General features: G+C 39.2%; 1 protein-coding gene across 4 annotated transcripts in view; it reads left to right on the top strand.

Moving 5' to 3' along the window:
- cep164 (centrosomal protein 164) overlaps positions 1 to 26,333 on the top strand; it is a 36,372-nt gene extending 10,039 nt beyond the window's left edge. Inside the window, exons 5-27 of one of the 4 annotated variants that reach the window (XM_088346196.1) lie at positions 402 to 512; positions 732 to 833; positions 3,310 to 3,413; positions 7,714 to 7,834; positions 7,948 to 8,058; positions 8,720 to 8,824; positions 8,924 to 9,015; positions 11,862 to 12,030; positions 12,984 to 13,087; positions 13,171 to 13,261; positions 13,398 to 13,439; positions 14,436 to 14,506; positions 14,569 to 14,683; positions 16,004 to 16,110; positions 17,371 to 17,431; positions 17,896 to 17,994; positions 18,104 to 18,174; positions 18,439 to 18,532; positions 18,785 to 21,237; positions 22,017 to 22,145; positions 22,961 to 23,144; positions 24,081 to 24,138; positions 24,223 to 26,333. In XM_088346196.1, coding sequence (XP_088202322.1) covers positions 402 to 512; positions 732 to 833; positions 3,310 to 3,413; positions 7,714 to 7,834; positions 7,948 to 8,058; positions 8,720 to 8,824; positions 8,924 to 9,015; positions 11,862 to 12,030; positions 12,984 to 13,087; positions 13,171 to 13,261; positions 13,398 to 13,439; positions 14,436 to 14,506; positions 14,569 to 14,683; positions 16,004 to 16,110; positions 17,371 to 17,431; positions 17,896 to 17,994; positions 18,104 to 18,174; positions 18,439 to 18,532; positions 18,785 to 21,237; positions 22,017 to 22,145; positions 22,961 to 23,144; positions 24,081 to 24,138; positions 24,223 to 24,551 — 4,923 coding nt within the window. In that variant the 3' untranslated portion in view covers positions 24,552 to 26,333. Of the gene's footprint in view, positions 1 to 401; positions 561 to 731; positions 834 to 3,309; positions 3,414 to 7,713; positions 7,835 to 7,947; positions 8,059 to 8,719; positions 8,825 to 8,923; positions 9,016 to 11,861; positions 12,031 to 12,983; positions 13,088 to 13,170; positions 13,262 to 13,397; positions 13,440 to 14,435; positions 14,507 to 14,568; positions 14,684 to 16,003; positions 16,111 to 17,370; positions 17,432 to 17,895; positions 17,995 to 18,103; positions 18,175 to 18,438; positions 18,533 to 18,784; positions 21,238 to 22,016; positions 22,146 to 22,960; positions 23,145 to 24,080; positions 24,139 to 24,222 lie in introns of those variants that run through there. The other 3 variants (XM_088346198.1, XM_088346197.1, XM_088346199.1) reach the window with 3 other exon arrangements.
- Positions 26,334 to 27,839: the final 1,506 nt, after the last annotated feature.

Here is a 27,839-nt window from a genome sequence, read left to right as displayed (position 1 = left end):
GATAGGAATAACGGTTATGAAAAAATACAGTAGCTCTTACTATAGTTTTAATTGCATGTTCTTTATAATCCAGAATAAAATCATACAGAATAAAGTAACACACAGTAAATACCAGCTATAGTACATTATTCAGTTATTTTCTGAAATTCAACTGGACACAGCTTGTTCAGTCACGGAGCTCAAACAAAGTTTTACTTTTTCATTTTGATAACTTTTATAATAATTCGAATTAATCTGAATAATATGTTTATATCCCAGATTTGGGATAAGTTCACTAAGAAAATGCAATGAATACATTTCAAGCCTTAATTTAATTAACCTGTTCAGTTAAATCGTGATCCACTGTTGAATCCTTGTGAGCTTTTCTCGTCAAAGGTAACTATGTGGATCTTGCTTTTTAGGAACGTTTCCTCAGTGGATTCTTGAGCATAATTGCCAGCAAGAATTACGAAGCGACATCCTTGACACAGCTCACGTTTGATGAAGATGATGCCTTCACCTCGGAAAAAGAGGTGCAGTAAAACCGGAATACTCTCCTCACCACTAAGAATTGAAATGAGGTTAAATACTTTTTGTACATTTACTATTTGCACTCACTCTATTAAATATATTGAATTACATCAAATTGTGGCTTGCTTGGAGTTAAGTAGTGCAATTGCTAGTGGTTTGCATGTGTGACTTACTGTACGTTCAAGTGTTAATGTTTGCATTTGGGACCGCATTCATCGCAGGTATCTACAGGCACCGGGAGTGGCGATCAAGCAGAAGACATGCCAAAGTTCGACGTTATTGATATGGCTCATTTTGGGGACAAAAGTGTTGAACCTCTACAGGTACATGAAGACTCATCCAAAACTCACATGGTACTCTGGTTCTCTCGAAATAGATGAAATGTGTAACCTTCAATTCCAGCAATGTTCAAATGAGATTTCTGTGAGTTGTAAATATAATTTAAAAAATGTATGATTGTATATAAGTCTTTACAGTAATCCCTTGTTTATCGCAGGTAATGGGGAGAGCCCACCGAAGTAGCGAAAATCCACCAAGTAGTTTCACACATTCATAAAAGCCCCCAACCTTCGATGACGTACTTACCGACTGAGATCATACAGCTGTATCAAAATAACAACTATTGATCTACAAATAAAAACACAGAAAACAAAATTGCAGTTGAATGAATGGTCTTTGTTGTCATTATACAAAAGTACAACGAAATTGGAGGGCTGCTTCTTTCAGTGCAAGAAAGCGATTTAGAGAGTGGCTGGTCAGCAGAATTGAGCCAGGTCTCCGCAGTGATTAAAATACAACCGTTCCGAATGTAGTGATTTCCCAAGAGTTTCAGCTCCAGGCCATCCATTTCATGGGTAGTAAATCAGGTGTTGGTGACATACAGGCATGTCAGAGGTGGCTTAATAGAGTTGGTAACCTAGCCATAGTAGTAGACCAGACCTGTAGTGTTGCTATTACCTTCTCTCCCGCCACTGCCTCGGTCTCTGCCCGGACCCGAAAAAAAAAACCCCAACCCGCAGAGCACACGCTGGTGATCAGCATTTCTTTGCGCTCTTACTTTCCTCGGTGTCCATTTTAATTGATTAATTCCCTTTCAACTGTAGCCGTGCTCCGTAGTTTGTTTCGGGAAGGGGGTGGACACATCGACAGCAAACACCATCCTATCACATCCTATCACAGTCACGCACAGAGTCATGGCCACCCAAAACACAAAGACATCTCTAACCTGACCCTGTGATAGCATTTGATGCCTGCTCAGAACACAATGCACGAAACGTTGATATCTCATCTCATCTCATTAGCTACACCGCTTATCCTCAGTAGGGTCGTGGGGGCGCTGAAGCCCATCCCAGCAATCATCCGTCAGTGGGCAGGGGACACCCTGAACTGGTTGCCAGCCAATCGCAGGGCACACAGGGACAGACAACTCGCTCGCTCATTCACACCTAGGGCCAATTTGGACCGGCCAATTAACCTGACATAAATGTCTTTGGAATGTGGGAGGAAACCGGAGTGCCCGGAGGAAACCCACGCAAGCACGGGGAGAACACACAAACTCTGCACAGGAAATCTGGAGCTGGATTTTAACCCACGCAGGAGGTTCCCAAGACATGAACTGTGCCGCACATGCGCTAACCACTGCGCCGCCGTGCTGCCCGAAACATTGATATACATGACAATAAAGACAGTTCAATTAAAAATCCATGAAGCAGTGCTAACCGAAGCGCAAAGTAGCGAGGGATCTCTCTATTATCACAATGTAGATTTTTTTAATTTTGTGTTTAGAAGGAAACAATGTTAGGAAACCTGAGTGCATCGATTGCAATTACCTCATATTTTCAAGACCATATCAAATAGTCACTCTATGAAAAAAAATGATCAATATGATAATTTTGAATGAGCTACATTTATTTTTATTAATTCACAGTTTATGGTTTTTACGATGCATTGTTTATTAAGAACACAACAAAATGTATTCAAATGTTATAAAAATTATCAAAAATCAGCATGCTTCTATTTTAAATTGAGGAATTAGTGCGTCCAAGTCACAGAAGAGCACGACTCTACCATTGATATTAACTATAAAGTTGAGTACTAGCAGTCGGGAACAAAATTAAATCAACGCTGTCAAATGGCCTCTTTTCATTAGTTGTTTATCCAAGGCAGATACTTTGACCCGCTTTAGAAAACCAAACAGGTTTGGGAAATTGCCAATGTGCTACAAAGCTCAATTATCCAATCTACACAAATAAAATGTACATTTTTTCCATGGTATTGTATACAGCTCTTTGTTCCGGAGGATAAGGCATAATATGGCAGTTCATCTCAACTTTTCTTGTTATGTACTCACAATATAACAGCTCTCCCATTAACCCTATACAGCACAAATTGACCTGAGTGTGCATTGCTATTCTCAAATATATAATAATTTTTAGATCTGTACTTGTACTGTGAGCTCTAACTACTGTATTCTTAAATATACAAAGAAAAATGTAAAAAAATGTAATAAAGAATAAGACAACTGGTATATAGACGTATAATACATAATAATTATCAACAACAAGTTTTCTTAAAAAGTTGTGATTAAAAAGAAAAACTAAAAAGAGGATTCATTTTAAATACCGTAATTCTAAAATGGTTGACTGGTTATGCTTTGTTGATTTAAATTACTGACTGGGTCAAACCATTCTGGTATGGGAAGCCTGGGTTTTTAAAACAACAAAAATGAATAGCCTACTGAAATTAAGTTTACATTTTCTGAATCTTAATTTGGATTTATATTTTTTCCCAACTTTTAAGCTGTCCGGAGAATTCCCAATGTTCGATAATTCTAGTTCCTGTGCCAGTCTGATGAAAACGTATGACAAAGAAAGCGAAGTGGAGGAGGTGGATGCCGGGATGAGGTTCGTTTCGTCTTTTCATTTTATTGGACATTCAAGCAGCCAACAAAAATCGCCTGTGTTACATTGGTACATCCCCAATTAATTTACAATGTTATTGCTGTCTGTAGGAAAAATGCATAAGCCAACTACGGAAACACAAAAATAAGCAATTGTGTATTTTTTTAAACGAATTTATATTTGGTTTCACACCGTTCACAGATCCCTTAACAATCTGGCTTGTAAGGGCAACACTTCCTGCACCACATGGATGCACGTCACAGAAAGCCTGTCTTTTGTAACTAAATCAAAGTCAAACAAAACGGGATAAACAGAGACAATGAACAATTACGAGTGGATACAAAAAGAATAGTTAGCAAGAGAGATGCTTGGCCTGACCTGAATGTAACAATCAAGTCAAGTCAAGTCATTTTTATTTGTATAGCCCTTAAACACAAAGAGTCTCAAAGGGCTTCACAAGTTATTACACATAAGAAGTTTAGGTTATTCGTATGCTATAGAGTAGAAGTGAGTTTTAAGCTTAGATTTAAACATTTCCACTGAGGTTGCAGATCGGATCTCAGGGGGAAGAGCATTCCACAACACCGGTGCCCGGATGGAGAACGCTCTCGAACCAGCGGAACACTTCTTGGCTCTTGGGATCACCAGGAGACCGGCGCTCTCGGAACGAAGGCTTCGGGCCGGGACATAGGGGGAAATCAGATCTGAAAGATACGAGGGGAAAAGTCCATGTATGATTTTGTATAGTAATAGGAGAACCTTAAAATCGCATCTTAGGCTAACAGGGAGCCAATGCAGGTTAGCCAAAATTGGGGTGATGTGATCGTACTTTTTTGTCCTTGTTAAAAGCCTCGCTGCGGAATTTTGTACCAGCTGAAGACTCTTGAGTCTGGTCATCGGAAGACCGGAAAGTAGTGCATTACAGTAATCGAGACGGGAGGTAACAAACACGTGAATCATGATTTCCGCATCTGACTGAGAAAGTATAGGACGAATTTTAGCAATGTATCGGAGATGGAAGAAAGCGGTTCTAGTCATTTTCTTCACATGTGTTTGAAAGGACAGATCGAGGTCGAAAATAACACCTAAATTTTTAAGTGAGTCGCTCTGTGTGATGTGGCAATTGTCTATGTTCACAGCGGTTTTAGAGAATAATTCACGGGACTTAGATGGACCAATAACTAACATTTCAGTCTTTTCAGAGTTAAGACGCAGGAAATTGAGTGACATCCACTCTTTTATCTCAATTAGGCAGGCCTCCAAATTTCCACAGTTTAGTGTGGCAGATTCCTCCATCGGGAGATAGAGTTGAGTGTCATCTGCATAGCAATGGAAACTGATATTATACTTGTGAATAATATCACCTAGTGGAAGCATATAAATGCTGAAGAGAAGGGGGCCAAGCACTGAACCCTGCGGAACACCACAAGTAACACTAAAGGCTCAGATGTCAATTCGCCATATTTAACGCAGTGTGTCCTATCTGAGAGGTAGGATCTGAACCATAAGAGGACGTTTCCTGAGAGACCACTCCATTTTTCCAACCGTTATAGCAAGATATTATGGTCCACTGTGTCAAATGCAGCACTAAGGTCCAGCAGCAGCAAAAGTGATGATGCGCCAGAGTCCATTGCCCGTAGGAGATCATTGGTTACCTTAATCAGAGCTGTCTCAGTAGAGTGGTTAGCCCTGAATCCTGATTGCATTGATTCAAAGAGATTGTTCTCGGACATGAAATCATTCAGCTGCTGTGCCACTACTTTTTCAAGTATTTTAGAAAGAAACGGTAGGTTTGACACAGGTCTATAATTACATATGTTTTCTGGATCAAGGTTGGGTCGTTTCAGTGTGGGTTTAATGACGGCGGACTTAAAAGCCGCTGGAACTACACCTGAGGAGAGTGATATGTTTAAAATATTTAGAACTGAAGGTGCAAGAACGCCAAAGAGACCTTTAATAAGTGAACCTGGAAAAGCCTAGAATTCTGATCAGATAGGCTTGTGATTGAAATCTTGTCTCTTGGCTGAAAGTGGCAGACAAAACCTTTGCCCACTTGGATTACTGCCTCCTAGCTGGTCATAGCTTGTGACACTGGTGACGTTTTGAGATGCCAACTCGGAATCTGGCTAAACTAACAGCTTTCTCAAAGACTGATTTTTTTGGGCCAGGGCCTTCAGAAGTTTTGGGCAAGGTGTACTGGTAGATTTATGACCCTTAGAGCTGAAATGTGATTGGTCGAAAAGGAAAGCACACACATAGAAGCGATGTAACCAAGGAGAAACAATGGAAGGAGGCTGACAGACAATTTGGAATTATTTAATAGGTATTGATTGACAAAATATGGATCACATAATTCGGATAGTTTTTAGGCCAGCAGAAAAGGTCTTACAGGCCATCATGGCCCACCACTGTTTGGACTGAAAGAACTATTTCTAGTAATTCAATTTTCTAAAAGAAACAATTTTGCCCATCACGACCTTGAAAGGCCCTCCATATCGGAAGTTTCCATAGCAGTGTCATAGCTTTGCCAGAGGCAAAGGAGGTTGACGTCTGGTAATAAATTCATCTATAATTGACGTGGGCTGCACTTTTATCAAACGCCCATATTAGGGCACAGGCCTCAACCTCTCATCCCGAGGGTTGCATTTGGCCTGTGTGCTGTTTTTTGAGACTTTTGGGAAAATTAAGAGAAATAAATAAATAGATAAATGAAGAGAGAGAAAATGTGCTATCCCTTCTCAAGATTTCTTCATTTTCCTCATGTTAAAGTTTTTGAGTTTTTCCTTTCCCTCATGTAGGTTTTAGATCAGGGGATGGTGTAATAATAGTCTGTAGTTTGCAATAATCTGCGGTGTGTGCAGCCCTTGTGATCAAGGGCTATGACTTGACTCCTATCTTAGATTGATTTTTTTAATATCATGTCTGGTTATAGATATGCCAGAGGTGCATTATGATCAGGGTTGGGTAGGGTTACTTTAACTTGATTACTTTTAATTACTTTTGGATTACTCCAATACCAAATATGCTAATAAAAGACAAAATAAAATAAATATGCCTAGGTGTGAATGAGCGAATGAGCTGTCTGTCCCTGTGTGCCCTGCGACTGGCTGGCAACCAGCTCAGGGTGTCCCCTGCCCACTGCCCGGAGATGGCTGGGATGGGCTCCAGCCCCCCCGTGACCCTAATGAGGATAAGCGGTACGCCTAATGAGATGAGATGAGAGATGAATAAAATTATGACTCACAACACGTGGTAAGCTTTCTCTCCTGGCTTTGATCTCTTTGATCTCCGGCAAAACTAACATAAAATGCGACAGAAACAAAATGAAAATAAATCCAAACAGCTTGCCAACATCATTTTTGCCGTTCCATCTATTCCGTTACTCCCCAAGCCTGCACAAAATTTAGTAATTTTATTCATAATTAGTTTCTTTTGTCATTTATTAGCATATTTGGTATTGGAGTAATCCAAAAGTAATTGAAAGTAATCCAGTTAAAGTAACCCTACCCAACCCTGATTATGATTAATAGAAAACCACAATAAAGCACTATTTGTAAGTTATGCCCCCTTTAAAAAAATATTGTTTTGGCAGACAGTACTTAACATTTCACGTATTATTCAGTGTTTTTTATTTTACAAATCAAATCAAAATGTATTTGTATAGCACTTTTCGGACAAGGGATTTGTGAACCGTGAACTGAAATACAAGCAATGTATACTGTATTTGACTTATTTTTCTTTTTTTGTTTTTTCCTCAATTGTAACAGAGTTTTGTACAGTGGACCAACAAAATAATGCATTAAATAAACAAATCATTTTCTAATTGTTTTAATGTTTTTTTCCTATTTGACAATATCTTTTGCCAATTCTAATTTTGATTATTACAATATACTTATATACTTTACCTCAAGGTGTGAAAAGTACTTGTAAATTTTGAATAAAAAGATGTATGAAATTTAAAAAAAAACGTTTTTTTTTAAGTACAAAAATACGAATTAGCAAAACTATCTTGCAACTGAAGAAAAATTGTAGTTGAGAGTTGTACATAAATTATGTTTTCTATTTATTTGATTAATTTATTTCTTTAACTGAACCCTATAGTGCACTAAACAGCGCTCAGCTTAGAAATGTATAGATATTCTCAAAGGAAATTCCAGATGATAGGTGCTTTTTTTTAGCAAAAACTAGTCATGTTAATGTAGTTACAAGGGTGGCATGAGGCGATTTTTGTAGTTTTGTTCAAGGCACAAACAAAGATGATATTATATGTTCAATTTGCATGTTTTATTGCGAACTCCCACAGCCTGGAAGAATTAAGACCCATCTCCTCTGATGTTAACAAACATATTCCAGTGACTGATATTGTTTGTGGCTTTGGCGCTATAGAAACCCAAGTAAAACAAGAACCTGACAAAACTCCTGGAGTGAGTAACCTAGAATGGATGTATGGGAACTATCTTTGAATCTACACTTGAATTAAATCGAATACACTATGAAACATAATAAAGCCATGCAGTGATCATTGTTGTTTTGTCAGTTTGGCTTTTTCAGTGGGTTCCTGAGTCATTTAGGTACCGGGCAGGATGAAAGTTACTCTGTTACGTCTTTGAGCCACTATGATGAAGAAAATAGCATGTCTGAAAAAGAGGTAACCATGTTACTGTAATTTATTTCACATATCTACTTCAAGTAGCTGCTTCAGTTTTTGTGAGCTGAATACAGAAAATATTTGGACAGACACACAATTTTTCAAGTTGGGATCTACATGCAACTACATTAGACTTGAACTATCATGACCAGAACTGAAGTGCATACTGCAATGTTTAATCCATGCCTGACAATGAAGGAATTATAAAATTTTAGGCGCTCAAAAGTAATTTGACAATCAAGCATAATCTAAAAAAACGTTTGTTGTCAATATTTTGTTCTAAATCTAAATGAGGAAATTACTGCCTGAAGTCTGAAACTCATGGACAACACCAAAATCCGGGTTTCTTCCTCCTTGCCAGGCTTTTACAGCAGCAGCCTTGAGTTGTTGCTTTTTTGTGGGTCTTTCCGTCTTAAGCCATGTCATGAGCAAGTGAAATCCACGCCGGATTGGGTTGAGATCTTGGCCATTTCAGAATATTCCTCTATTTTGCCCAACTCCTGGATTGTTTTTGCATTATGCCATGGGTTATTGTCCATCTTCGCTGTGAAGCAACATACAATTTACGCTACACTGCTGCACTGTCCAAATATTTTTGGGCCTGTCTGTATATATTTGTACTATAGGGCCACTTTTTGTATGTGTGCGCAAATCTTTTCAGGACACAAAAAGCATTTACTCAGATTTTATACAGCAGCCACCAAAGCAGGATCAAGACAACTCCGCACATCATAGCGATGACACAGAGCAGGAGTTATGCTTTTCGGTAGGTTTACTCTGTAATCACTCTTGGTTCTGTGTGTTTGGTTTTGTCAGCACACATGTTTCTATCAGTAGACATTTAACAATTTTTTTTTCTTTAAAGATATCAGGCGGTTATTTAGATAATTCTGAAGGCTCAGGTAGTCAACTAGATAGTGATGTCAAAGAAGAGGAGGGGACTAAAGTAGTAAAGAGGTATGTAGTTTTTTTATGGAACATACGGATCTAACCATTTTACAAACTTTGCTATTTTAAATTTCCCACAGTTCTAATTATTAAAAAATGTGAAGCTGTGTTGTATTTATTTAGTGTGAGCACCTTCCGGTCGATAAATTTAATTGTGCCGTTTAATGCTGCTTTGGAAACGTTTTGGCTCCTATGGAGGTTAGCATTCGCATGAATCAAGCATACAAATATTGATGATAAATGTGGCATATGCCTGAAACAGACAGTAAAATCAACGTTTTCAGAAATTGACACAAGGTTCTAAATAAAGACTTAAGTCAGGATTAAGACTAGAAGCCTAGCCCAAGGGTGTCAAAGTTTTTTTTTTACCTCAGGGGCCACATGATTGAAAAACCATTCCCAAGGGGGCGTTAGTGGTAGTTAATTGCATAAGAAGTGTGCTTTAGCTGGAGGGTTGGGGGTCTTTTTGGAGGCTCACAATTAAATTATGATTCAGGGATGTAAGATTTTATTATAAAACAAATACTGAAATTGTGTTTTTTCAACTGTTTCCTTCACTTAAATGTAATTTCTTGTAATGTCTGTCTATTATGCATTTGTAAAAAAAAAAAAAAAAAAAAAGGAGAAAAAGGAAAACGACAATTTAATTTATTTCTACTACTATTTATTTCACTCGGGGAAACTCACAGACTGGAGAGTGACAGAAACGGCAAACAAACACTCATTCAAATTATTTATATTGTGATTTAAAAGTTTTTCTAAAATAAAATTGTTTACATAAATATGGGAACTTTGCTGTTAGATTTAATATCTATAATAGGAAGGAGCTAAAGCTTCTTTAAACTTCTGCAAAGACACCAAGGTGCTATTGTTTTTGTTTTTATATTTTTCACATTGCCTTAAACAGCGCGTCTGTGACTTTAGGTAAAATAACATCAGAATGGGTTTCTTCAATGTTCTCTGGTTGATTAATTGTAGTCAGCAAACACAGCGATAGTGTTTTCCCTGCGAGTGGCGCCTGTCTTTGATGACATCCAGTGAACATATTAAAAATTACAGATCGTTTTTTGGCTCTTTTTTCTCTTGTGCCTCTTTCAGCACTGTCTAAGGGCGCCACATGAAACGAGGTTGCAGGCCGCATTTGGCCCGACGCAACGAGTTTGACACAAGTGGCCTCCATTATTTAACATTGCATAATTATTACATTATCGGACTGTGTAATAAACCGGGTGCTACAAAATACACGGTAGAATACCAACTACAAAGACCCAGAGTGACCAAACTGCACTAATTTTCTCTTAATTTTTCTGGCCGGCCTTTCACAAGGTTTTTGGTTTATGGAGCTACCCTTAGCAGCAAAATGGCAGGCAATCATGTGAGCTTACTTTGGGGGAGCCTTGTGTTATGTAAAATAAATACAAATTTCTTGACCTATGAGAATTTTTAAAAGAATGCACATTAATTTGATAGTTAATTTTATAGTTAATTATTTTTGCTTATTATTCAAATCAGTCCTGTTTTTTTAGTGGATGTCATTTTTCAACTATGAGGTGCTCAATAATACACACTGTCCCTTTAAGAAGTACACTGTAGAAAATAAGTATTTGAACACCCTGCTATTTTGCTATTTCTCCCACTTATAAATCATGGAGGGGTCTGACATCTTCATCATAGGTGCATGACCACTGTAAGAGATAAACTAAAAAGAAAAATACAGAAATGACAATGCATGCTTTTTTTAACTATTTGTGTGCTTCAGCTGCATATAGGTATTTGAACACCTGTGTATCATCTAGAATTCTGACGCTGAAAGACCCGTTGATCCGCCCAAAGTTACTGTAGCTAATACACTAAGACGTTATGGTTTGAAATCATGCATGGAACAAAAGGTTCCCCTGCTTAAACCAGCACATGTCAAGGCCCGTCTTAAGTTTGTGTATGACCATTTGGATGATACAAAGGAGTCATGGGAGAAAGTTTTGTGGTCAGATGATTGAACTTTTTGGTCATAATTCCACTAAGCGTGTTTGGAGGAAGAAAGATGAAGAGTACAATCCGAAGAACACCATCCCTACTGTGAAGTGTGGGGATGGGTAGCATAATATTTTGGGGGTATTTTTTTGCACATGGGATAGAACGAGTGCACTGCATTAAAGAGAGGAGGACTGGGGCCTCGTATGGTGAGATTATCGGGAACAACCTCCTTTCCTCATTCAGAGCATTGAAAACGGTTCGTGGCTGGGTCTTCCACCACGACAACAACCCGAAGCACACAGCCAGGGAAACGAGGAGTGGCTCCGTAATATGCATATCAAGGTTCGAGCATGGCCCAGCCAGTATCTAGACCTGAACCCAATCAAAAATATTTGGAGGGAGCTCAAACTCCGTGTTTCTCAGCGACAGCCCAGAAACTAGACTGATCTAGATAATATGTGTGTGGAGGAGTAGGCCAAGATCCCTCCTGCAGTGTGTGTAAACGTTTTGAAAGACTACAGGAAACGTTTGACCTCTATAATAGCAAACAAAGGCTATTGTACCAAATGTTAAAATGATTTTTTTCAGGTGTTCAAATACTTATTTTCAGCTATATCACACAAATCAATTGTTCAAAAATCATGCATTGTGATTTCTGCATTTTTTTTTTTGTTTTAGTTTATCTCTTACAGTGGACATGAACCTACGTTGAAAATTTCAGAACCCTCCATGATTTCTAAGTAGGAGAAATAGCAGGATGTTCAAATACTGTATGTGTTTGTTATTACAGGTTGAATTCTATAGTCCACATAAATTAGGGTTTTTAATTTTTTGTCACAGTTTTGTTCACTACAGTATTTGAAATCTCTTCCATCTCACAGTTGTCCCGACAGTCTGCATGAGACTCAGTCTGGCTTTGCAAAAGAAGACCACTTTTGTCTGAAAAAACCTGACCATGAACTTGCCAAGATGCATTCATCGTGTTACTCCATTGGAACATCAGAAGCCAAAAAAGACAAAGAAGTTGAGGAGGAAAACAAATATTGTGTGGTGAGTGGCTCTTAATCTTAGTCCAGACTAGCAGCAGAAGAAAAAACAAAGCCATCATTCCTTGTCTGACAATTAAAAGCCAAAGGCCAATATAAATACAGTAATCCCTCATTTTTCGCGGCGGGTGCATTCCGAAATGGTCCTGCGATAGACAAAATCTTTATTCATTTATTAAATATTCTATTACACGATTAACCAAAGAACGAACCAAATTCACAGGCTCAAGCATCATTTCCACTCCAGTTTAACTCTGGGAACCTCATGTAAAATGACAAAAATAGCACTCAATCACAAATTTCAGTGCAAATGATGTCATCAATTTAATGATTTAAAAGTGTTTCTGATTTTTTTTTCTTTTTTTCCCCTTTTTAAGAAAAATGTTTGTCTGAATTTGGGAATTTAACTGTTAGACTTCCTATCTATTATAAAAAGGAGATCCAGCTTCTTTAAACTTCTGCATGGACGCCCAAGTGGGGTTAAAAAGTGTAGTTTAGTCGCACATTGTGTAATTAAGAGAGACATCCAAGCACTACACAGGAAAGCAACTGTATTGCCTTTAACAGCGTTTCGGTGACTTCTTATTTAAATAAAATAACATGGGTCTTCAAATGGTCTCCGGTTGATAAATAAGCTGTCAGCAAATACAGCCACAGTGGGTGGTTTGCTTTTGGAGTGGTGCCTGGCTTTGGCAACATCCATAGACATATTCAAAACAGCAGGTCATGGTTTGATGCATCTTAATTTTGTCTTGTGCTTCTCTCAGCATTGTCTCACGGGCAGGATTGAATACACTAGCGACCCTTATTCGGCCTGTGGGCTGTATGTTTGACACATCTCGTTTAGAACTTTAATAGTAACTTTTAGGATGGTTTCACACTGACTGTAAATTTGATTATATCTACATTTCTTTAATGTTTTCTGATACATCACAAAACTTTTTCTGTGTTGGAAAGCTTCCTTTAGATTTTAGTGGCTTAAACAATTCTGTTGACTGGGACAGTCATCTGCTGGTGGATCTCAATGATGTGGAACAAGAGGAAAATCAATTTGTGAACAGGTTTGTTTCTTATGCTGATTTATACAACCATTGCAATCATATTCGTAATTATATTTTTTAAAATGATGCAATTTTATTTGCAGCCAAGGAAGGTTTTCACCCAACTCCCTTCCTAGAGATACGCACAGTAGTCAGCTAATTCAAGATTGGAACTTATCAATCATAAACCTTGATGTGGGTAGCGGAAATTTGATCATTGTTTATACTTTAAACTTGAAATTAAATTAAGAAAACTTGTGTGTCAAAGCTGCTTTTTAATTGATTCTTTACAGTTTCTAAATCCTTATTAGTGTGCTCTGTTTTTCAAAAGGCCCATTGTGAGGACCAGAGTTCTGAGGCTTCACAGCAGAAGGTACTGTTCCATGTCGGGTAAAGGTATTCCCAAATCCCTAAATATATTAAATCTGAGGAAAAAAATATATTATATTGGTATATTCCGTTTATTTTCCGAGATAATGCATTTTAAAGACAGCATGCCTTGTCTTGGTCATCCTGAACTGTGACATCATTGGCGGAACACCAGCACCCTTGCAATCCAGTCACCATATTGCTTTACGTGTTAGTCAAAAAGGTTACGAGGGTTCTAGGTGATGTTTTGGTAGTTTTTGTGGAGGTGGATGCAGTAATCATACAACAAAGGACGAGCAGCCAAAAAAGGCGTTAACTGGCCCAAAAACACACAGAGAGACGCCAATGGGACCGATCAACAAAAAGCGGTGGCTTAGAAACGCAAGGCTGGCCAACCAAAAAACATGCGGTGAGCAGCCAGGCTAACATGGAACCAACAACAAAAAGCGGCGACGATTACGGCAATTAATGCGGAATAAACCAAACGACACAGTTAAAGCGGTGCTAACACCAGGCTGTTCGGCCGAACAGGGTGGAACACCAACAAACCCGACCAGGAGCAAAATGAACAGAAAAGCCCTCAGGGGCCCCAACACTAAAGGGGAGTTAGCCAGACAACATTATACCAACCGCTACATATGCTGCAAAAACACAAATGATAAGCCACAATCACCTACCTCCCTTCAGAAATGAGCGGTATGCAATTGCTGTTCACTACAATCGCTGTCTGTTTCGAAGGTCGCCTCACATGTATTAATAGGATTCGCCATTTTGTAAGTGTCGTGTTCCTTCAATGACATCATAGGTTTAAAGGATACAAGCCAGATTGGTCAACTTTGAGACTAAATCTCTCGATTCCCCCCGGGTGTAGAATATTTTACAACATATTTGCATAATTTTAACACTCCCCGTGCTGTGCCTCATCGAGAAAACAAATCTGTTTGGGAAAACCATTAAACTTCAACAGTGAAAGTATTTTAATGTGTGTTGTGTTTGAAAGGTGCTTTTCTGTATCGACCCTGGCAAGTCTGGCTGCTCTGAAATTCTGTTTGAGACTAAGACTACAAGAAGGTTTGATATTCAGTTTAAATGTTGTCTTTATTTTCTCAATGCAACACTCTGTTTTCTTTCAGCCAAGATAAATCCGGACACGACTCTACTGACAAAGACTTTTACAGACTTCATGTGGATCATTGCACTGATGAACTAAAGAATAATGAGCCCAAGGAAGAGATGAAAAATATAAGAGTGAGTTGCTGCTGAATGGAGTTTAGGTGTCAAATTTACAAGTGGAAATTTTGTGGCTTTAGGTAATGATTGCATTCCTTACCCTTAAACTGTGGCCGCCAACTTTTTCTGCTCCATGGATCGGGTAAATGCCTGACTATTCTCGTGATAGTAGAATCTATTCCCTTTTTTTTTTTAGAAAAAAACTAAATCACCAAAAAAAAAACAGAACGACTTCAAGTACCTTATATACTTAGACATAAGCTTACATCGCATATAAGCAACTCCCTAAAACTGTTTTGCAGTAAAATAAATTCAAGATATTAATAAACCATGTGCTTAAACATCAATATTTACTTAATTGTGTAGTTAAGGATAAATAAGACTAGTAAACAGCGAAAAATATAACATTTTAAAACCATTTACTGTACCTTCCCACACCACTTCAATGACACAATTTTCATTCAGCAATGGTTTCCTTTTTCGACATTATTGTCACTCTTTAGCACTATTCCTTCCACGTGTCACTATCTTTCTTGGGACCCATTTTTGTGGGCAGAAAAATGACATAAAACCGACAAAATCATATTGAGATGTGTTCCATCTCAATTGCGCTGATTGACTGAACAAGGTAGAATAGATTGCTGCTCACTGTTAAAGAGTGTAATCGACCCTCTGTATTCTTCTTTTTAGCCTAATTTTGTCAAGGCAAAGGCCCATGACCCACTAAAAATTGGTCTTCGACTAGTTGAGAAACACTGATGACTTGGGAAAAGGCATTAGAATTTATCTTATCATTATATTATTATTACTCACTGTCCCATGTTTTATTGCTTTGGTTGAGCACTTTCCTATGATGCTCCATGGAGGATAATGATAGCATTCAGCCAAAACAACGCTCTTTCCTATAACGACCCATTAAAATGTGACGGAGGAATATGGGAAAGAGTTAAGCCAGTACAACATTGTTCAATGTGGTACCGTGAGAAAAATATTGTGATGTTGAGATAAAACAGAGATCTTGAGTGCCTTTTGCATTAAGATCTTCAATCCTCTTGACCTTGTGGCCAGGACTGGGTGTTCTCACTGCCGCGATCCAGGTTTGATTCCCGTTCCATTCAATGCTGAGCAAACGACGTCAGCGATGTCAGTAAAACCTCGGTATAATGCGAACCCCAAACTCTGACTTAAATCCCCAAATTTTAATTCCCATAACATTCATAATATTCTACTCGTTGCATTTTTTAACTGATACTAAACTTTGTGTAGTCTTTTGATGTGCTTTTTGCGGGTAAAACTGATTGTTAATAAAAGTTGTATTTATCTTTTTCTGCCATGTAGCCATCTGAAGAATTATTGATATCCTTCAGCTCAGACAGTTTAGCGACAATGGAAGAGAATGGGAACGAAGGGGTGGTGGAAGCTGTGGAAGCTTTGACATCTATGAGGTATTTCCTTGTTTCTTTTTTTTTTAAAGTAGATTTTTATGGTTCCATCCATTAAAAGTGTATTCTATATTATGATTCCAAAATAAAATAATTATTTCCTTCTTCTGAGAGCTGTTTTATCCAAAATTTTGGAGGCAAGACGGTGTGCAGTATACAAATATGCGATTCTAGACCAATTACAATTTCATACATGGATCATGTTCGAAACAATGTCTTTAAAGGGACATTTTGTATAATTCAGCGCTTCCTAGTGGTTAAACAAGCTTAATTCAATCAAAAAGGCTTGAACCTGAACTGGTTGCCAGCCAGTTGCAGGGCACACAGGGACAGACAACTCAATCGCTCATGCATGTTTTTGGAATGTGGGAGTAAACCGGAGTGCTTGGAGTAAACCCACGCAAGCACGGGGAGAACATGTAAACTCCACACAGGAAGGTTCGATCCTATGACCTCAAAACTGTGCCACACACACGCTAACCACTGTGCTGCTGTGCTGCCTAAACAGTTATATATATACATGCATTTTTAAAATACTCAGGTCGAGAAATTCACGTTTATTTTACTTAAAATCAGGCTCTTCGAGAAAGAGGCATCATGATTGTCTGCCATCTTGCTGCTACAGTTACCCCCCAAAAACTAAAAACCTTGTGAAAGGCTGAGCAAATGGGAAAAACGGTGCAGTTTTGCCACTTTGAGTCTTTATAGTTTGTATTGTTCCTTGTGCTTTGCAGCTACTGGTTGCACGACACGATACAGCCACATCTAGTGGTCAAATATTACACAGTGTCTCTTGAAGAATCTATGAAAACTGGCAAAGTTTAACTTTGATAACGCAATTAGAACATGACACAGGTGAGCAGATTATAATTAAAAAATAGAAATAATTGAAAATTGTCCAAATTAATAAGAATTAAAGGGTTTGAAGAGGCCTTGAACAAAATTATATTTAAAAAAAAGTTAAAGCTAAGGTACAATTTTTAAAATAATATTTTGTCTGTGCCCACACTATTCTAATAATGGTATCCTGATTAATGTTGTCAAAGAAAGGCAGGGAAATAAAAAAAATTGCTAATATTAAGATGGTTAGTATATTGAACCTAAACTTGTATGTCTTTCTGTGGTCCAGCTTTAGCTCATCTAAATGTGTGTGTGTGTGTGTGTTTTTGTCCTCCTTTACTTGTTAGTCTTTGCCAATTTTAAGTTTGTCTTTTCGGGACTAAAAAAAGATTTTTGTTTCATTATTTTATCTTTGCACTGTAGCATTGAAGCCGGTGGGAACTCTGGAGCCAAACTCTGTGGCGAGCAAAATAAAACACATACGGTAAGTGGATGTCATGAATAACAGTCGACGTACTGTATGGATGAGTTTTGTTCATTGATCTTTAATCTGAAGGACCTATCAGTACTAAGAACATACAAACCAGTTTGTTTCCTATTATAAGGTAATGTGATGCTAGAGCGTAATAATCACCAGTGAATAAAGACTGATGTTACAGGAAACGGCCTTCAGGATTTTTTGTGATTCTGAACCTAACAACAATTAATGGCTGAAATGTGATCGGTTATATGCTTAGCTATGAGAGCACACATCTGGATGCGGCACGACCAGGGAAAAGCAATGAAATAAAGCTGACAATTTGGAATTATTTAATAAGTATTGATTGACAAACTATAATTAGGATCACATAATTAATATATTTTTTAGGCCATGAGAGAAGGCCTTGCCCTCACGACCCACCACTGAGTTGTGATAAATGCTGTGTCTGATTATACAATGCACCCTAGGACTCAGCATTTGCCATTAGGGATGGCGATCTAGCGGACGAGATCACTGAGCTTGAAGCCCAGTCAGATGAACATGGATCTGGATCACCGCAACATGAGGTACTACTATATTCGAACCAATTACTGAACATGCATCTGGGAGACAAAATGTCCTTTGGTCTTGCATTTGAGATTGGATCATTTTGCCTATTATTGTTGTATTTTCAAGGTTTTAGGAGTGGTGAACGACACAGGTGATTCAGTGAGTGAATCGAGTGAAACAGATTCTAATAGCAAGAGGTTGGTACTTTGAAATTCTTCAAAATAAATATGTATATATATATATATATATATATATATATATATATATATATATATGTATATATGTATATATATATATATATATATGTATATATGTATATGTATATATGTATATATATATATATATATGTATATATGTATTTATGTATTTATGTATTTAAATATATATACTGTACATCATTTTTTTTTTAATTTACTCGTCAAAACTCCTGAATTATCCACTGTTTCCATTCCTACTTACAGCCATTCCGATTCTTCAATTGAAGTTGCCAGTGATGGAGTGGCTCAGAGGGCCAAAGTTAAAGAAAAAAGCAATGAACTTGCAAAAGGGAGTGCGGTGAGTATATGCTTAGGCATAATGATGTGGTATGGCCATTTTGGAGGGTAAAGTGTGGAGCAGAGTGGCGTCATGCACAAGCTTGACACCGCAGTTAAACTCCAGACCTGTGGTAGCTGTATTGAGTAAAATGCATACTGTCCTTAATTCACTTTTAACAAACATGAATCGCGGACAGGAAAAAAAACTGCATCTCATATTTATAGGTTGTGTTAATTCATCGATGTCAATAACAAAGCCATTTTCTACCAGAAAATACTGGCAGGGAGCCAGAAAGAAGAAGTGATACTTCAATCGAATCAGAAGACGAAAATTAATCCACACCAGGAGCACTTGTGTAAAGAGGAAGATGATTTAGAGCAATTGAGGCATGAACAAGAGATAAGGATTTGTCAAAAAAAAGAGGAACTGGTTAAACAAGAAAAGGAGGAGTTAATGCAATTGATGAAGGAGAAAGAGACCAGAATCTCAAGACAGAAGATAAAGCTGAGAAGAGAAGAAGAGGAAAGATTGGAACAATTGAAACGTGCAAAGGAGATGAGACTTCATCGTCGCTGGGAGGAACTAAGAAAGGAGGAGGAGCAGTGGGCAAAGAGCGAAATGGACGACAGAAAGTTTTCTGACCAGTCATTGAGAGCGAAGCAAATGGAGATTCAGTTCTGGATAGAAGAAGAGGAGGAAGCAGAGCAGATGATCAGAGAGAAGGCTATTAAAATATCACGAGAAAAAGAGAAGCTGAAGAAGGAAGAAGAGGAGGAGATAGCTCAACTGAAGAAGGAGCTTGAGAGCCGAATCCTTCGCTTCACCCAAGATCTGAAGATTGAGGAAGAGGAGGAAGTGAAGCTATTGGAGCAGGAAAAAGAGAAGCGAGTGCAGCTCCGCCTGGTGGAGCTCCAGCAAGAAGAGGACGAGGAGGCCGAGATGTTGAAGAAAGAGAAGGAGAGGCGGTTTAATGTCAACCAGGAACAACAGATTAGAGAAAAGGAAGCGGAGGAAGGAATGTTTAAAAAACAAATTGAAACCGCCAAACGCCTTCTTGAAGAGGAGCTTCGCAGAGAAGAGGACGAGGCCTGGCAAATGAAAAGGGAAAGAATCCAACTATCACACTCACGACAACAAAAAGATCTTAAAAGACACGAAGAGATAGAAAAGCAACTGGCAAGAGAGAAAAGAATCCGGCAACACCAAGAAGAACTGAAAAAGGAAGAAGAGGAGAATGAGCGATTGAGAAGGGAAAAGGAATTAAGGAATGCTCGCCTAATGGACCAACTGAGTAGAGAGGTGGAGCAGGAGATGGCAAACCTGAGGAGGAGCAAAGAGCTGAGAATCCGGCAATATCGGGACGAGTTGAGGAAAGAAGAAAAGGATGAGGTAGAATCTTTTCAGAAAGTACAAAGGAAAAGAATTTATCTTCAGCAGGAAGCACTTAGAAGAGAAGAAGGAAAAGAAGTGGACCAGTTACAGAGGGAACGGCAAAGGAGAATGCTTGTCTGCCAGGCGGAAGAAAGAAGAAGAGAAGTGACTGAGACAGAAAAACTAGGAAGGGAAATGACACTTCGTCACCCACTAAATGACAAAAGACAACCTTCAGCGGAAAAAAATCTCTGGGAGTTTGGCAGTATGGAAAACGCTAAAGAATGGTTGAAGTCTTGCTCAAAGAAACTGTTGCCGATTAAGTTTACGAAAGAGAAGGCGAACTCATGGCCATGCAGGAGGGCGCACAGCTCTAGACAGGATGCCAGAGGTCTGTTTCGGTCAGAAATTGAGACACCAGCTACAGATGATGAGATAGGGCTCTCCTCACTCGATGAGGACTCTACCAGCATGACGGATCAAACTCGGTCAGAGGACGAGGACAAGCTTGAGCGACCGAGAATGGAAAAGGAAAGCCTGTGGGGCAGCGAAGACGATGAATTCAACGACTCAATGCGGCTAGATGTAACGCATCTCAGACAGGAGCTAAGCAGTGAAGATGATGAAGAGGTTAATTTGTCCAATCGAGAAAGGCAACAAAGAATTCACCTTTGCATGGAAGAGCTGAAAAAAGAGGAAGAAGAGGAGGTGGAGCAGTTGCAAAGAGAAAGGGAGAAAAGAATGCACGATTTTGAGGAGGACCTCCGGAGAAACGAAGAACTTGAAGCAGACCATTTAAAAAGGGCAAAGGAACAGAGAATATCCCTTCTACAGGAGGTACTATATGCAGAAGAGGAAAGGGAGGCAGAGAGGTTAAAGATGGACATGGACAAGCGAATGAGTCTTCTCCACAAGGAGCTGCAGAAGGAGGAAGAGGACGAGCGCTTAAAGTGGGAAAACGAGAGAACAGTGTTGCTCCAGCAAGAGGAACAAACTAAACACAAAGAAGAGGAGTACTTTAAGCGGGAGAGGCAAAGTAGAACGTGGCGCAGCCAGGAAACTTTGAGGAAAGAGGAAGAAGAAGAGCTCAAACAGTTGAGAAGGGAGAAGGAGAAGCGAATACAACACTGTCGAAAGGAGTTGAAGCGAGAGGAAGCCGAGCAAGCAAAACGGCTGAAAATTGAAAAGCAAAGGAGGATGGCTCGCCTCCAGGAGAAGATGAAGAGAGAAACCGATGAGGCGATATGCAAATTGAAGGCCGAGAAGCAGAAGAGAATGCGTCTCCGGCAAATAGACCTGTGGGGAGAAGAAGAGGAGAGGAAACTGAAAACCGAATACAAGGAAAGACTGAGGTAGGATCACCATTTAAATTGAACTTTTAACTCTTTACTACAAAAATGCATCAGTAACCAATTGAAAGCCTTGCACTAGAGAGAGAAAACACAACGTTATTAGAACACATACAACACACATACAAACTCTCCCAAACCCGAAACTTTGTTAGAAGAATGGAATGTGAGAGGAAAAGACATCTTTTGACGTTGGAGGAGCATGCTTCTGAACACCAAGTGAAATCGTAAAACCACACACTTATTGAGCACTATAGAAATATAAACATATAAAGATATAAGAAGAATATAAAAGTATACATTGGATATAAGACTATAGAATATATTATAAAAGGCACATATAGACCATAATTTCCCTTACAACCATTGTATTAATTAGGGTGTGACAGGCACTCGTGTATAACACGCACCCTTAATTTTTTACTTAAAATCGGTATGACATTAAATTTTAATTTTTCTACGCTCAAACTAAGCGCTGTAAGTGACAAATAGGAATATGCGCGGCCATGATTGAAATAAATTATTGTCAACGAAAACTATGAACACAATCCCAACATGAAATTTACAATGTATTTATTTGCTGTCCTTCAATGTCCGAATTATCATCACATACATCTAACAGTCATTTTCCTCGTTGGTCTTTTTTGCGTTTATTTATATTTTTCAAGACGGCGTACTTTTTTTCTCCATTCTCTAACATTCGTTTTTGGTTGGTTGGTTGAGGTGATCATTCTGACATGTTGAAATGATTCTTAACAAAACTGTCTCCATCCCATTCTAAGGACTTTGCAGCAGTGTCTACTTATTAAGAGGAGATACGAAGAGACCTTGTTGAAAAAAATGATGGACCAAAACGAAAACACAACAACATCTGCCTGGATAGAAAGAGAAGAGGAGAAATTCCAACTCAGGTTTGAAACAGAATTTCACACAAACGTTAGAGCAACGGGACAGTGGCTGATATCTTACATAGTTTAGTTGATTGACGCATACATCCCAAACAGGCACACACACTTGGAAGAAATTGCTCTCGAGAAAGAATATTTATTCTTAACTATTTACTAGAATTAGAATTGTCTTAATTGTCATTGATAAAAACGTAGTGAACATTTTTTGCAACAAGAATAGATATGGGACGTAATAACGACTGAAGATAAAAAAAATGTCAAGATAACTAGGCAAACATATTTAAACGATAGTGCCTGGAGACAGGCCCAAGTTGTAGTAATAGTGCAATGACAAATACCGCATCGTAACAATAATGCAAAGAAAAGTAGTGCAATAACATTTAGCAGCAACATAAATTCCCAAATAAGTTGATAAATAAGGTCAGAGTAACCATTTTTCAATGCAACTGGCAAGATTTATAATTTTCACAGTCTTGCGCACTTGTTTAGGGTGGTGACGGTCCTGGTGAAGAAACTTTCCCCTCAGTCCTTGTATTACGAAACATGTAGCACCTACCAGGGGCCATCAGGTCAAAGAGGTGATAGCCAGAGTAAGAAGCGTCCTTTTTAGTGTTGCTGGCTCTGTTGTGGTATTCCAAGCTGGCAATATCCTTCGGACTGGGCAGAAAACAGCCAATACTTTTCTGGGATGTGTTGATTACTCTCAGTATATATAAATTGCTTGCAGAGCCACTGAGCAGTGTGCTAGAGACACAAACTGTTTTCAGTATCATGGTTACCGTTTTTACACCTGGGCCCCATATTTGTTGTGTGTTCAGGCAGGACCGGGAAGCTGCCATAAGAGCCCTTTGTCTTGCTCTTGAAGAAGAACGGGAAGCTGAACATCAAAGACTCAAGGTCCACAGGAGCCAATTCTTTGATCGACTCAAAACAGACTCAGAAGATGAGCTGCGGACGATACTTCAGGAAGGGAGGACAGATATGTCTTTTTTTACAACTCAGGTAGCTGTTGTTTAGATTTGTGTGTACACCCACTTTCCAAACATGGTGTATTGTAGTGGATTAAGGAAACAATGTATTGTTGTTGATGTAAATTTTTACCCTTCTGTTAATTCTGGACTACAAGACGCTACTTTTTTCCTACAATTTAAACACCTCTTTAAATATGGTGCGTTTTTTTCTTTTACTTTCGCGAGGACGATGGTAGCAAGGGTGTGGGCGGCACCTTGGACTTGCGTCGGGCCCTTCCCGTAAATTTCTCCGGCTGCGGTATCCGGGTCTGTTTGCCTTATCTGGCTGTACGTACCCGTCAGGTCGCCTCGACTCTGGGCCTAGCAGATGGCTAAGAACTTGCGTGGACAAGAAATAAAAAATCTCACGTGTAATACAAATATGTATAAAACACAATGCGAGTTGCCCGGAAACATTTTTTTGGAGAGAAATTTGTCCATGTTTTTGCCAACGTTATTCTTATAATACAAAACAGAAGAAAAACTGGAGGTTTCACAACAGCTACTTTATTCAATATTTAGAACGTTCTCACAATATTATAACACCCACAACTGAATTCCTCAATTTATACATCCGAAATGAAGACCAGTGGCCATTATCCATCAAAAACGGCGCACATCTCTCACCGTATCATCAACGTCAATTTTGGGTCATGGAGTTTCACCAGGAACGCTTAAAAACAAATGCAATTTGATCCTTTGCCGAATTCTCATTTTTTTGGGCCCAGTAATATTTATGTGCTCGGTTCTGAAATCGCTATCTTGAATGGTCGCATGATGTGGGAAAAAAAAACATGACCAAGGAAAAATAGAGGGGAGAGGACAACGTTTCAGTTGAAAACGTCACTTTCCAGGTGTAGTCCAGAATTTGTGGTAGTGAACTTTTCAATTCTGTTACAATATATGAAAGACAAACTTTTTTTATCAGCAGGCATGGGACAAGGATCTGGACTTCAGCAGCAATTTCCGCCTTCTTAATGGGATAGGTAATTCTATTTTTCTTGCTACACATAATGTTAACCACGCAAAATAATTACTAAAATGTGCTCTTCTATTTTATTTACCTACAGATTCCCAACATAATATATTTAGCATTTCTAAATCACCTTATCAGATGACCAATACGGCACAGTTCTCCTCATACACGCCAAATAATTCAGAGCCTCCTTTCATGAATACACTACCATCATTGAATACTCCAGGGTCACTGTTCTGTTCTACAAGCGCAGGCGCGACCGTGCCCATTTGCCCTTTTGTTACCACACGCTTGAGAGAAACATACCTCGCAAATTCCCAAACAGGATACTGTGATCAGTTGTGTCTTAATAATTTCAACCAGATCACAGTTAATCGATTCCCAAGAAATAATGCAAAATTTACGCCTTCTTTTTTCATGTGAATGTGTTGTGTTTGGTAGTAAAACCCATGTGCGGACACACTGTTTTATTTGGGAAAAGAGAGGGTTAAAACGAAGGGCGCTCCACACACGGGGTAAGGGAAGAAAATGAACAAAAGCATAGTCCGAACAACTCACGGCTGGAGGAACAACGGCACAGGCGACAAGGAGTGGGATCTTTTCCAGGCAGGAACGACTTGAAGCACAACACTCTTGACAACTAAGATTGTCAGCGCAGTTCATTGATACAAAACCCCTGATGAGCGTCAGGTTTGGATAATGGGCTGAAGGTGTGGTGATTCTTCAGCGCCCCCTGATGAACGATAGCACGCCCGATTACGACGGAATACTTTTTATTATGAATTGACTGTTGATGCAGTGCCTACTATATATCTTCCATAAACTTTTGGTTCCTGTAAGATACCATATAAGTCTGATGTGCACACAAATAGTAAATAAATTTATTTTTTTACAAGTTTCAAGAACCTGATGGTAAGCATTTCTTCGGGGAGCTCAGTGTATGTGATCTAAAATCATTCATTATAGCCTCATCGCTCCTTTGTTTATGTGTGTGTGTGTGGATGTATATCTCCATAATACTGCAGACATTCCCGCGTAACTTCGACTCCAAGCTGATTCAAGCAGAGAGGAAACCCACAGAGGTGAATAGTAGATGTGTCATACATGACTTAATTCGCATCAACTCAGCATTCTGAAACTGAAAACACACCAGACCTGGGGTTGGGACTGAGGTGGTGGGTCTGACAAGCATGTAGTCTTCTGATAGGGCAGCTCATTTTTCTTCATCAGATGTAGTTTTATTAAGGCCATTGACAATGTCACCTTTAATAGGTGCAGTTTTCACTTGCGACAAGAGATCATCACAACGAAAATACAACCATTTTCTATCCGCAGATGCTATAGAATATAAAACTTCTGTCTCAAATATGGCTCGGAGGCTTTGAAATCAGCAACAAATAAAACCTCAGGTCTCCGATTATGATAAAAAGTTCAAACTATCAGACTTTGGATAACAGGTTGCCATAGTAACACATCATGCACAGACATGAGGCTAAAACGACAATCTTCCGGAAAAAAAACTAAAGACTAAAAGAGAAATGAGAATGAAATTAGCATAGGCAGATTCTTTGCCACAAACAGCAGTATCTATCATCTGAGTAATCTTACAGGGGACTATTCTCTCAAATCATGGTCATGGGTGATAGAGCTCAGATGAACATGCAAAAAACCCAGATCATAATCATCGCGTTGTAGGGCCTAACAAGGTAACGTCCCCAAGCACATCCTCCCCTTGACCTAAAAAACTCCCCAAGGCCCCAGTAGCAAAAGGAGCACGCCAATCCCACCCCCGGCAGCAGCAACTGGCCCAGTGCCTGGAGCAACCTCAGCATCCGGCCAGGACATACCTGTCAACCTCCAGGGCTCCATGCCTTTACAAACTTTCGTATTTTCCCTTACAAAATAATCTTACACCATTTTTTTTTAAACGTGTATGTATTTTAACGTGTTATATTGTACATGTGTTTCCTTATATCATATATATTGTTAATTAACATTTTGTTGTGAGATACTGAGTTGCTCGACATGAATGATGTTTACTATAAAAAGAGTTCAAAAATTAAGTAGCTTGGACGTTCACTGTAGAAGGAAAAATACATGCAAATATAATTAAGTAGAATAATACATTTTCTTATTCAAATTATTTATTCATTTTCTGCATTCAATTATTGTTGGTAATATATTGATTAAAGGGAAAACTCCAAACCTGTCTTTTTTCATTTTCTCCTTTTATACGTCCATTTTTTCTTAACTTCTTTATACAACATGATAATTTGTAATATAATGCATCAAGGGCAACACGGCAGCGCAGTGGTTAGCGCATGTGTAGGCACAGTTCCACGGTCTTGGGAACCTCCTGTGTGGGTTCAAATCCAGCTACTGGACTTCCTGTGCGGAGTTTGTCATTGCACTCCGATCAGCGAATTCCCCAAATGTGGGAATCTCGACTGCAAAATTTCTGGTAGTGGGGGACTGCGTACGCGCTTTCCCCTGTTAGATTGTCAAATACAAGTGACTGGACTCTAGACGTGCGTCACCAGTGGGGAAAGGACTCCCATGTGTCTCTCTCTGGGCTGAAAATGCTTCCGTCACAATGCTCCGTAACTGGGCAATAGTGCGTTACCGCAACCTTCGGGAGTAGCGTCCTAATCGCAGCAGAACGTCGTGTGGGAGTGACGTCAGGTTTCCTCCCACATTCCAAAGACATGCATTTCAGGTGGATTGGCCGGTCCAAATGGTCCCTAAGTGTGAATGGGCGAGCGAGTTGTCTGTCCCTGTGTGCCCTGCGATTGGCTGGCAACCAATTCAGGGTGTCCCCTGCCCACTGTCCGATGATTGCTGGGATGGGCTCCAGCACCCCCGCGACCTTACTGAGGATAAGCGGTGCAGCTAATGAGATGAGATAATGCATCAAAGCAAGTGAGCCGTTTGAGAGACGGCTTTCTTTAATGAGTTGAGCCGAAAAAGCCGATTTTCTTAAAAGAGACGGACTTCGTTTCACTACACAACTACCACATGAAATCTGATGTTGAATGATGCTTGATGGGAAATCCCCAGGCGGCAGACGGATGCGCACTGTAGCATCAAACCGCTCGCTTCGTTTGCAACGAAAGAAAATGATACCGAGATAGAGGCTACCGCGGCAAACTCATTTGACTTGATTGATTTGCAGTTTCGTGATAGTCGTGTATACGGGATGGTACCCATGATTGACAAATTTGTTTTTTCCATACAGATTTTCTCGTATGTCGTACACGTCTTAAAATGCATAAAAAACGTACTTTGTACGGCAGAAACATACAGGTTGACAGGTATGCCAGGATCACCTACCACCCCCAGCCTAGCAAGTGTTTACTATTCAATGCTCTTTCTTTGATTAAAAATACAAAAAAACCCAATACATACATAATATTTACCTGCATGCCACAAGGGTTAAAATGAAGCTTCTTTCACCTCTAGGATGCACTAAAATGCACACTATCCCTTTAATACTGCACAATTGGATGCTTTGAAAAAAGATGACGATAGAAGAGTGTCCTGGCGAGGGCGCTGTAGAAGCACAACATTGATTTCCCCTCAAAAAGGTTGGTCACGCTAAATCAACAAGCACGCAGATAATCACGTGAACCCAGGGCGACACTTAGCAACTATATCATTCCACTTCGACCTCTATAAACTTTCAAATCCGCCCGCTTCATTCATTACCCAAAC

Source organism: Urocampus carinirostris, chromosome 10 (genome assembly GCF_059441175.1).
Source record: "Urocampus carinirostris isolate Australia breed hairy pipefish chromosome 10, RoL_Ucar_1.0, whole genome shotgun sequence".
In the NCBI taxonomy this organism is placed as follows: domain Eukaryota; kingdom Metazoa; phylum Chordata; class Actinopteri; order Syngnathiformes; family Syngnathidae; genus Urocampus; species Urocampus carinirostris.
This window is presented reverse-complemented; position numbering and strand designations above follow the sequence as displayed.